The sequence below is a fragment of the Diabrotica virgifera genome, chromosome 8, assembly GCF_917563875.1.
Source record: "Diabrotica virgifera virgifera chromosome 8, PGI_DIABVI_V3a".
In the NCBI taxonomy this organism is placed as follows: domain Eukaryota; kingdom Metazoa; phylum Arthropoda; class Insecta; order Coleoptera; family Chrysomelidae; genus Diabrotica; species Diabrotica virgifera.
In genome coordinates, this window is record NC_065450.1 from 102,754,167 (window position 1) to 102,767,085 (window position 12,919).

A 12,919-nucleotide genomic window follows, 5' to 3' on the forward strand; every position below is an offset into this window, starting at 1 on the left:
CGCGCATGTAATCCCGCATGATTGGAAAATGATGCGGGATCCCGCAATACCGAGATCTCGGTTTTGCGGGATTGGAAACCCTAATTAGTATATCACTATAAATATGGAAGAGTAAATCGCCAAAATAATCTGGAGCTATAATATCGGAGAGAAGTTAATGCATTTGTATAATATTTAGTGTGATTTTACAAATGGAATAAAAAATTTTCGCCTATTTTTGTGTGATTGATCGATCAAGTGAATTGTACTTTTTCGGAAAATCAAAGCCAGTTTAAAAACACAAGCAAGTTAAAATAAAGACGTTTGGTGTCTGGTGTTTGGTGTCTAAAAAGTCTGATGGGAGCTGTTATTATTTTTGTTGTTACTCATCTAGTCTAGAGTAGAGCAGTCAGTGTGTTTTTTGCTACATATTTGTGGCTGCAATTTCGTCAGAAAATATTTTAAGGTCTTATATTTTATAATGGAATGATGTATTTTGTATAACTTAACATGGATGCTATGATACGAACTATTGTAAATATGATTACATAGATATAGATTACACAAGAGTCGTGAGTCGTGAATTAACAGATTAGAAATATCACTCTTCAGCCATAAAATAATATGCTAAAAAATAAAGAATATGAAAGAAAAACCATTAATTACACCGTTTTGTTTTAATATTATTCGCAATATGGCTTGTATTTTAAAAATATAACGATTATCATTTACTAATTTGGTGATGATTAAAAAAAAATAAATATAAGATAAATATAAAATAAATCAATTAATCTCTATTTATAATAAAGTAGGTAGGTATCTTAGTCTTGTTTCCTAATCTCAGAATATACATATTGCCTAGTTGTGTTTGTAACAAACAGTAGATCCCAATATTAAAAATAAAATTGATGCTAATCTCTAAGATAAAAAAAGTTGCGTTTATGTCGCCAAATATATAGAATAGAATACAATATGATCCATTAGAGCCAGATCCATAAAATAAAATAAAATAAAATAAATTGTAAAATAGTTATTAAGGTACCAAGGGTATAAGGATAATAACGCTTGAGGTCAATGGTGTATATACCGAGGGCCTTTTGCCCGAGGGATATCCGTTGACCGAAAGCGTTATTATCTATAATACCCGTGGTGCCTTCAACGTTTAATGTCTGACTAAATTATTCTTTATATGCAAAAAATTTGAATGAATTTTGAATTAATTAGTTTTCAACAAGTACATTTACCAGCAATAGTCGTAACGTAATTGTGGTAACCATAGTTTTACTTCGGTTGTTATTTGTTAACTTGACAGTATTTAACTAGTTATTTAAATTTAATACTCCAGGGCGTTATTTTTCAAAATATCGCCCTAGGGCATTATATCATACTTAACTGACTTCGAAATCATGTCATCATTATTTGTCAAATAAAATATATCAGTCGGACATTAATATATTAAAAAATAATAATAATATAATACATACAAGTAAAGTATGTTGTATTGTTGGTTGCCTATTCAAATCGAACACATTTTATTGTAGGTATAGAGAATTATTTATAATCTATTTTGAAAGAAAAAATGTGATCAATTGTTTTTTTTTACAATGAAAGAGAAATAAAGAAACGCCGCTCTTTAAAGAATAATAAAATATATTTAAAAAATAGGGAAATTTACTAACGAAGAAATCTTGATAAATGTGCAGGATTTGCATGAATTTTGGTCAGTTTTTTTCTGATGCACTTAACTATTTCAGAAATTTCTAAAATGAGTAATGCACATATCCCAAATATTATAATGCATAAATTTGGGAATAGGGAAAAATAAATAATATTTTTGAAGTGAATACTTCTTATCGTTCGGTATAAAATTTTGGCGGGTGTAAAATCGTATTGGGCGTACCTCAAAAATCGTGACGCGATAGTTTATCTTGAGGTTAGCCCCTGGCGGTATAGGTTCGTTACTTAACTACTTGTATTATAGATACTTGAACAAATTATATAGGAACGCTATATTAAAATAATATTTTTAAAATTGAATAAAGGAATTATATTGTTTGATCGTGTCATGAACACGTTCGTTTTATCAAAGGTACCGATGTGTTACTAAATGAACGATTTAAGTACGCGGTACCAGCCAAGTAGCGCTTGTTCAAGATGGGCACCGAACGTGTTAAACAAATTTTGTTATAGGTAATTAAATTTTTCGCCAAATTAAAAGAAAATATTAGTTACTTTATTAAGAAAAATAATTTAAAGCTTTATGTAACTTTATATTTACTTGATTTAGATGTAAGACGTTTATTATTTTAAAAAATTGAAATAAAAATTATTTTGAAAGTTTGTTAATCCTAAAATTAACGGATAAAATCACTAGTATATATTATGTATTAAATTGGGTATATATTATATTATATTATAGGCATAATAAATATATTAAATAAAATTAAATCTAACCGAGTGGAAACGAATTGAATCGAACCGAATATAATCGAATCTATAGGTATTCACTTCTGTTGGCACTCCGCAAGTGCCACGCTCTAATTTTTTTAAATAAGCTTCTAAAAGTATTTTCTTATAAAATTTTTATATTGATTTAAATAGATTACATTTTTAACTAAAAAATTTTTTATTTGACGTTTCGATTTCCACTTCAAAAATCGTTATCAAAATTCAAACTACATATATATACAGGGTGTTAGTAAATAAGTATGAAAAATTTTAAGGGCTAATTCTACATGAAAAATTAATACCAGTTTGCTCTATAAATATATGTCCGCAAATGCTTAGTTTCGGAGATACGGGGTGTTGAAATTTTTATTTCAAACTGCCAATTTATTTATTGCTCTAAGACCAGTTGAGATATGAAAATGAAATTTGGTGAATTTTAAGAAGTAGTTATTACGAATTTTTTGACATAAAATTTAGAATTTTTATATTCATCATTGGCGCGCCTACGGGCAATGGTCTGAATTTTTTTAAAGAAAAAAATAGTACGCTACTGAGATATTTCGAATTAAAAATTATTTTTAAATTTCACGTCTAATTTATGATAAAAACCTTTCTTGCCTTTTTTCATATGATGCACCGTTTTTATGCAGAAAAATAAAACATCTTGGAGCGTATTTTTCATTTCTTAATACATCATCAAGAACTATCCAATATAATAATACTAAACTAGAACAATAACAGAAAATATTACTAATAAGATTTCAACTAGGTGCAAAGCTGCAAGAAATGTTTAAAATGATCTCCTTTGATTGAACAGAAGAATTTTATATTCATGATTGGCGCGCGTACGGGTAAGGGTCTGAATTTTTTGAAGAAAAAAATAGTACGCCACTGAGACATGTCAAACTAAAAATAATTTAGAATTCCTTGTTCAATTGACGACAAAAATCTTTCTTGCCTTTTTTTCATATGCGGCGCCGTTTTTATGCAAAAAAATTAAACATCTTAACGTTTACAAAGTATTTGAACTAAGTTTCTATGCATATGGAAACTACCTCAAATACTTGGTAAGCGTTAAGATGTTTTATTTTTTTGTATAAAAACGGCGCCTCATATGAAAAAAAGGAAAGATAGATTTTTTGTCGTCAATTGAACGAGGAATTTAAAAATGATTTTTAGTTTGACATATCTCAATGGCGTACTATTTTTTTCTTCAAAAAATTCAGACCATTACCCGTACGCGCGCCAATGATGAATATAAAATTCTTCTGTTATCTGTAAAGGAGATCATTTTAAACATTTCTTGCAGCTTTGCACCTAGTTGAAATCTTATTAGTAATATTTTCTGTTATTGTTCTAGTTTAGTATTATTATATTGGATAGTTATTGATGATGTATTAAGAAATGAAAAATACGCTCCAAGATGTTTTATTTTTCTGCATAAAAATGGTGCATCATATGAAAAAAAGGCAAGAAAGGTTTTTTATCATAAATTAGACGTGGAATTTAAAAATAATTTTTAATTCGAAATATCTCAGTGGCGTACTATTTTTTTCTTTAAAAACCATTTTCAGACCATTGCCCGTAGGCGCGCCAATGATGAATACAAAATTCTAAATTTTATGTCAAAAAATTCGTAATAACTACTTCGTAATATTCACCAAATTTCATTTTCATAGCTCAACTGGTCTTAGATCAATAAATAAATTGGCAGTTTGAAATAAAAATTTCAACACCCCGTATCTCCGAAACTAAACATTTGCGGACATATATTTATAGAGTAAACTGGTATTAATTTTTCATGTAGAATTAGCCCTTAAAATTTTTCATACTTATTTTCTAACACCCTGTATATATTTTATTTTGTTACTTTCAATTATGCTACTGTTTTCGAAATTCTATCTCTATTTATGATTATTTATTTGATTACCAGTTCTATAAATATGCGATTGTTTATCTTCTAATTTAGTTGTGTGTTATTTTACATACTCCAGTATTCTTGTATAGACCCTAAAGCTTGTTGAAAGGCAAACATACCCCTGTAATTTTCTGGATAGATAGGGTCGTCTTTTTAGATCCTGGTAATAATATGTAGGTACTTAACCTTCTCCATTCTTGTGGTAGTTCCACTCTTCTCAATACGTCTGTAGTCTTTCCAAAAACCATCATTTTCTCACTAGGGTCAGGAATTTAATCATTTTAGATTCAATCCGACCCATTCTGCAAGTAAGTTTTTTCTATTTCAATTTTTTCAAGTGTTTTGTTCAGTATCTCTATATTGATTTAAAATTTCTTAAATTAGTTTAAGTGATCCTTTTACCACACGTCAACTACATATATCTTCATTTTAAACTTAATATTTGTTTCGTCTAGAATTTTTTATACTTATTTACTAATGTTCCGTTTAATCTGATCGTTTTCCAGAATGTTCTAGTATTTTTGTTATACAGGGTGAGTCACCACTAACGGGACGAAAGATTACAGCGAAATGGTAAAAGATTTGAAAAAAATTTTAAATTAGTAGTTTGTAATTTCACAAAATCTACATTTTAAAATTATTTTGAAATATACAGGGTGTCCCAATAAATGGCGACGTATCAAAGTTATATTTTTTCTTATGGAACACCCTATATTTTATTGCATTTTTAATTGTCCGCAGAAGATAAGGTATAGTTTCATAAGGCTTCCCTATACCTATGTACGGAGTGTTCTGAGTTATGTTGACTTTTCTTAAAATGTAGTTTTAAAAGAAGGCTTATTCTCAAGTTATTTAAGAAATTATAAAAAAATTACTTTTATATTTAAGTATTTGGATATTAGTTGAATGTATTTCATGATTAATTATTACACATTTATTTAATGGGTGTTCAAAATTTACCGTTTCATTATTAGATTATTTAATGTGTCATATGATTCTTATTTTAAATGGAACACCATGTATATTAATCAATAAATATACTAAACAATTTTACCTCTTTCGAATGGTATATGGATGTCCTATACCTAGGTCTCACAGTTTTTGCGTAATTTACAATTATTTAAATTCTTAATCTGTAAATCGAGTGGAGCCGCGAGAAGAAGCACTACGGAGCAGAGAACGCCCACTAACCAGATGGGCCGATGATTGAAACATGTTATCGGTAACTGGATGCAAGCCGCACAAAATAGAGATGAATGGACAGAGCTGAGGGAGACCTATGTCCAGCAGTGGACGCGTACGGGTTGATGATGATGATGATGATGAAATCGATTTTAAAACAAAAGATGTAGTTAATTAATGGCATTGTATGACATTGTCACCTGATGACAGTATGGTCTGGTTTTTATTTTATAATTAATGTATTCCGTGATTGATTATTACACATTTATTTACAGGGTGTTCAAAATTTACGGTTTCATTATTGGATTATTTAATGTGTCAGGATGCTTATTTTAAATAAAACACCATGTATATTAATTAATTATTGTACTAAGCGCAGGTTCATCTTTCGAATGGTATAGGGATGTTCTATAACTAAGAGTCATAGTTTTTGCGTAATTTACAATTGTTTTAAACGGTAAATTGATCTTAAAAATAATATTTATAGTCACTCTCGATTTTTAAACAGTACGAAATAAATGTTTGTTTACTGTATCATAATGAAATGAAAATTATGTCTATTTACTAGACCATTATTATGAAAAGTAGGTATATTGGTCTGTATACAATACATTAAAAAAATCAGGATCTTCTATAAAGTCTAAAGTCCATAAACGATAAGTTAAATATTTATCATAATCCTGTTGGGTCTAATACTGGTGTAGTTGAGTTTTATACGGATAATAATGGTTTCTTTTAAGTATTCTAACAGTCGTTTGACTGATTTACAATTCACCCGAAATTTTTTCTTTACTAGTATTTGGGTTTTCCGTAACAGAAAGCAGAACATCAAGCTCCTTGACGTCATCACAAATAACTGGTTTATTTTTATTTAACTTTCCGTATGCAACATTACCAGTAGTACGGAATCCATTGAAATCTCTCAAAAACGTCCTTTTTGGGTGTCTTCTATCAGGATACTTTTGAGCGTAAACTTAAGAAGGTAAGATACAATTTTGCAAACACTCCCCAATGCAAAGTAAGTACCATGTCTACTTTTTCGTAGATTATTCATTTTTAGGAACAATTAAATTTGAATTTCATACACGGATGTTTATATTTTTGATAATTACCAGACCGTACTGTCATAAAATGACGATGTCATACAATGAGATGCATCTTTTGTTTTAAACTCGATTTACAGATTAAGAATTTAAATAATTGTAAATTACGCAAAAACTATTAGACCTAGGATGAATAATCCAATAATGAAACTGTAAATTTTGAACACCCTGTATATAATTGTGTAATAATTAATTATGGAATACATTCAACCAATATACAACTATTTAGATGTAAAAGTATTTTTTTCCTAATTTCTTAAATACCTTAAGAATTAGCCTTCTTTTAAAACTTTACATTTTAAGAAAAGTCACCATAACTCAGAACACTCTGTACACAGGTATAGGGAAGCCTTATGAAACTATACCTTATTTTTTGCGGACAATTAAAAAATGTAATAAAATATAGGGTGTTCCATAAGAAAAAATATAGCTTTGATACGACGTCATTTATTGGGACACCCTGTATATTTCAAAATAATTTTAAAATGTAGATTTTATCAACTTACACACTAATAATTTAAAAAAATTTCAAATCTTTTACCATTTCGCTGTAATCTTCCGTCCCTTTAGAGGTGACACCCTGTATATCTGATTTATTATATCATTTCTAAATTCTTTCAAACATTCCTTATTTGCTTGCTTTCTTATTTGTTTCGCTTGCTTTATTCTTTTTTCTAGAAGGTGCTGTCCACTAACAAATCACTTATAAAGAAACATTCAAACATATTTATAATATATTATGTCCATATCTGTTATTTTGATTTTGACTGTAGATTCCTGTACATATGTACAGTATGTCCCTTGATTTTATTTCAACATATTCGTGAATTTCCATCTCTCATCACGTATTCGCTTTTTTTTCTTACTCTATTTGTATAACAGCATCTACAGTTCCTTCATTTGGGCCAGATTTGGATAATAATTATTATTTAAAGTTGTAATTCAATTAGTAGAATTTTATTACAGTTTTCTGTTGCCTGTTAGCTACAACTATTCCTAATTCTTTTTTCGATTCTTTCGCTCTTTTCTTGGCTTGTATGCCTAAGTAGTAGAGATGATAATGCTCAATCTTCATAGTTCTTTTTGGCGATTTTTGTTTCACATGTAACTAAACTGTTAATATTGTAACTTGCCATTTTTTCCATTAATTGTTTTGTTTTCCTGTTAAGCATGTGATATTCATTGTCCCAATTTTTAGTATTTGTTTTCATCTACTTTATTTTCGTTTCTTTCACTGTATCTTCTGGTGGCCTTATTCTGCAATATTCGACATACAATGTGTAGAAATTAGTTTTGTATTTAGTTTTTTTCACATTGTGAATGATTTCGTTGCATATTTCTTTAAGTGTTAGATCCGATTCTATATATAATATACAATGTGTCGTTTGAAACTTCTCAAATTATTTTTAACCACTTACCATTTTCAATTTATGTTCAAATATTTTAAAGGTACCTAAAAATACTTTATGGAAGAATATTCTACATTTTGTTCTATATGGAAGAAACAAACCCAAATAATTTGTTTTATTTGTATTTTTATAACGATTTCTGAAGTGGGAATCGAATCATCAAATATAAAAATATGTTCAATTGTGGTTTATCCTCAATAAATCTAAATATTGTGAATTCAACATCATAAACATCATAAACTGTAGGTGTACTAAAATTTATCAACGAATTAACACAAAATAAAACATAAAAATGTGTTCACATATCAGGTACATATGTATATTTCTCAATTGTGCAGTTTTCCGACGGTAACTTGACGGTAAATGATGACATGTTTTAAGCATGCAAATATGTTTTAAAACAGAAAAATACAAAAAGTTTGTAGTTTTGTCATAATAACGTTAAACGTTAACTTAATACACTGTACATATTTAATTTTAGTACAGACTTAGTAATTTCGTCCGAACAGTCAAAATTGTTTGTTATAGCTATTTACTTGACACATATAAACAGGGATCTACTGTTACATCACATTAACAAATTTATTCCTGTTTGAATCCATTAGCTATTGGTTCACGTTGTTCTTGTTCTCGTTTCTGAAGTTGGAAGAATACCACAAGTCTTCCACTCAACATGAAAAGGAAAACTAACGCCGGGGCTGTCCTTTCTAGTTTATCTGCTACCATATAATGTGAATATACGGCCATCAGCGTTAGAATTAGGAGGACTATGTTGGAAAGGTTTTTTATCTTATCTGAAAAACGAAATAAATTTCAATAAACCTCTGAACCAAATAAAATATTCCAGATTAAAAATAAATATACAGTGCGTCCATAAAGTAACGCATAAATTCATTATTAGCTAAATAAACAACATTATTAGAAATTCCCAAAATACGTCGATTTTTATTTTTAAATTCGGATTTTTTGGCATATATATCATACTAGTGACGTCATCCATCTGGTCGTGAGGGCGTAATCGATGACTTTTTAAAATGAGTATAGGGGTCACGTGATAGCTCATTTAAAAGGGTATTTAATTTTCTATTCAGTAGTATAAACATTAACATATTTATTTAAGCAGGGTGTCAAAAAAAATTTTTAAATTAAATTAATTGACACAAAAAGAAGAATGTATGTAATTTATTTACTTCTAAATTCTAAATTTTACTGCTGTCAATATACAGAAAGAAATTTATTTAAGAAATAATCATTGATTCTCGCTTAAATAAAATGTTCAAACTGCCAAGAGACAGGTGGGTGACAACTGTAACATTAAATTTAAGCGAAAAATATTTTGAAAAACAAAAATATTTATTTGTCAAATAAACAGTGACAGCTTGAAAATTGAATTTAAGTGAAAAGTAATGTTTATTTGTTCAATAAACATTTATTTCTGTCTTTTGACAGCAGTAGAATGTATTTTGAATTAAATAGATTAAATACATTCTTCTTTTTGTGTCAATTTTTTAATTTAAATTTTTTCTGACACCCTGTATAAATATTCATGTTAATGTTTATATTATTGAATAGAAAATTGAATAACCTTTCAAAAGAGCTAGCACACGACCCCTACTCTCATTTAAAAATTAGTCGATTACGTCATCACGCCCAGATGGATGACGTCACTAGTAATAATATATGTCAAAAAACATAATTTAAAAATCGAATAACTTTTGTTTTTTACATTTTTTTCTAATTGCAGTTTACAGGGGTGTCAAAATATAGTGAATAACCCTGACTATCCTGTATAAATAATTATATTTATGCTTATATTGCTCAATATACAATTAAATACCCTTTCAAATGAGCTATCACATGACCCCTATTCTCATGTAAAAAAAATCATTGATTACGTCATTACGCCTAGATGGATGACGTCACTAGTATGATATATATCCCAAAAAATCGTAATCTAAAAAAAATCGATCTATTTCGGGAATTTCTAATAACGTTGTTTATTTAGCTAATAATGAATTTATGCGTTGCTTTATGGACGCACTGTATTAACTACTAGTGCAGTCACTTAAGGTGGATATGAGTCATTACCTCCGATTTCAGTGAACCTCCATCGATTTTCATGAAAATTAGTGAGTGGTTAGAGAATACCTCAAAGAACAAAGTTGATATGATGCGCTTGCGCTTTTACACCGGGGTGGATGCTACTCCTTCTCGGGGGTGAAAATTATTATATTAAAAATAACCCCAGAAATCGATAGAGAGGTAAATTCTAAGCAAAATTTGCCTTATTAAGTTTTAACGTTTTTGACTTATTAAAGATCAAAGATTTTAATTTTTCATGAAAAAATGTTTGTACTAAAGCGGTTGTTCATAAATAGCTCAAATACTAAAGTTGTTACAAAAAAGTTATTATTGCCAAAATTGAAACTAATAAAAATCCGAATAAATTCCTTTCTTGCAAATTTTTGACTATTAATTCAAAGTTAGTTATAGGTAATTGAATGTATATTTTTTTTGGTGAGTACTGAAATCTAATTACGCGTGCTTAACGGGATCTCAATAAATGGTCACAAAATAAACAACATACGTTTCGCAGATGACACAGCCCATCTTACAAACAGTCAAGCAGAGCTGATTAATTTTATACGACTGGTCGAAAACTAAAGTCAAATATTTAATTGTAATTAAACATATTAAAGACTAAGATCATGATAGTGGATATACTACATAACAATCATCCACACATAATCACAATTGACCGGTTTGAGGTTGTGAGCTCATACTTATATCTGGGATCATTGATCACAAACACAGGGCCACTACAGGAAAAAATGAGGCGCTCAGAGCAACTGTGGCCACAAGTTGAGCATTTTTAGATTAATATATCAGTAAAAACAGCAACATTAAATCTTCGAATTAACAAGGGTCTACACAGCCTCTCCCTATATTTGTCTAAATCTATCAATACATAATTTGTAGCTCCATCCCATAAGCATAATGGAAATACGAATGCAAAGATTGCATTTATCTCAAAACTTCGTTTTTGGGGTTTGGCCACTGTTGCTCTGAGCGCCTCAAATAAAACGTCGATGTGATCTAGCAAAATTTGGCACAGCAAAAATGACCACAATATGGAAGGACTATCAAATTTAAAGAGCGTTAAATGAGGTTGATCAACTGCTTAATATTCCCAATACTGACTTACGGATGTGAATCTTGGACCCTGAGACAATCGGAAAGGGGAAAGATAGACGCCACTGAAATGTTCTGTTGGAAACGAATGCTACGAATTCCCTGGACCGACCGTAGGACAAATAATTCAATTTTAAGAGAGCTAAAAGTTAGCCAACGACTCTCCAGTAAAGTCCATCCCCAATAATTGAAATACTTTGGACATGTTATGAGAGCAAAAACAGAAAACATGGAAAGACTCATTATACAAGGAAAGGTGGAAGGCTCAAGATCACGAGGAAGATCCCCAACAAGATGGATCGATCAAATCACAGGAATATGCAAAAGACCTATGCATAGTTAAAAAAATTACAAGAGACAGAGATCATTGGAGACGGACAATACACGACATCACGTCGACCACTACACTCCCTCTGGGGGAATAGGATTGAAGAGAGAAATACCGGGAAAACGAGGCATTTTATAACATGTACGTATTAAACACTTGTCGAAGTACTCAGAAATACTTATTAAATGAGCTCCAGAAGAAGTTGATAGCATCAAAATGTATGCTGCAATTTTTTTTTTTTAAATATTACATTTTTTTTTTTAGAATGACTACGTTAATTTTTATGTTATCAGGTTCATCCAAAAACCGTCTAAGAGGTAATTTCAAGGGCTATAAAATCATAGTAAACCATTATTTAGGGTATTTACTTATGCTAAAAGACAATTGTTTAGTAAGTATATGTTATAAAATGCATGCAATGATATAAATGCTATAAATTTGGTCAACGTATATACCTGCCAAAGGCGCTCGGTCTATACACCATTGACCTCAAGCGTTATTATCCTTATAATACCCTGGGTACCTTAATAACTATATAAGCTTTAATTTTGGTAATAACAAATTTTTGTAAAAACTTATGTTTTAGAGTTATTTATGAAATACCACTTTAAAATATGCATTTTTTCACGAAAAATTAAAATCTTTGATCTTAAATAACTCAAAAAGTATTGATTTATTTTAATAACTTGATACAACAAATTTTGCTTAGAATTTGTCCCCCTATCGATTTATGGGGTTATGTTAAATAAAATTATTTTCGTCCTCGAGAAGGGGTGGTATCGTCCCCCATGGTAAAAGCGCAAGTTAGCACCATATCACTTTTGTTTCTTGAGGTATCTTTAACTAATTACGAATTTTGGTGGAGGATGGAGGTTCAACCAAATCGGAGGTGAAAACCTTCAATGACTGCACTATACTTCAATGTTAATGGATTAATCTTCATTATTAGGATGAAAGTATTTTACAAAATTGTACAGTATTATACCATGAATCGTTTATTTGGCAATGACGTTAATAATTATCGTGTAAGGTTGACAAAGTTGAAATGACGAACAGTAGGTAATTATGCGAATCCGGATTTTCTGATTTCGGCACATCATTACTGTAAACGGGAGGGGATACTGCCATTACTAATGATAGTGTAGGGTGCGATGATGCATCATTACTCAGTCTATCTCTCGACGTTGCAAAATACTCCGGTCAACTTACACATCTGAGGTTACAAAAATTACCATCGAGCTGAAAATTGGCATTATTGTTCAAAATACCATTATAAATGAAATCTAAAAAGTCCTCATAAATCCGACCCGAGCTAAAAAAATGTACGCGCGGTCAAAGGTCACCAAATATAGTTTTTAGC

General features: G+C 29.8%; 2 protein-coding genes across 2 annotated transcripts in view; one reads left to right on the plus strand and one right to left on the minus strand.

Annotated features, from left to right (window-relative positions):
- The window catches only part of LOC114333307 (zinc finger protein 782-like), a 476,554-nt gene that overhangs the window by 399,455 nt on the left and 64,180 nt on the right, over positions 1 to 12,919 (plus strand). The gene's annotated exons all lie outside the window — the stretch shown is intronic.
- Positions 4,717 to 12,919, minus strand: part of LOC114333308 (novel acetylcholine receptor chaperone) — a 70,633-nt gene continuing 62,430 nt past the window's right edge. The window contains exon 3 of the mRNA XM_028283168.2: positions 4,717 to 8,833. Coding sequence (XP_028138969.1) covers positions 8,622 to 8,833 — 212 coding nt within the window. The 3' untranslated portion in view covers positions 4,717 to 8,621. The remainder of the gene's footprint in view (positions 8,834 to 12,919) is intronic.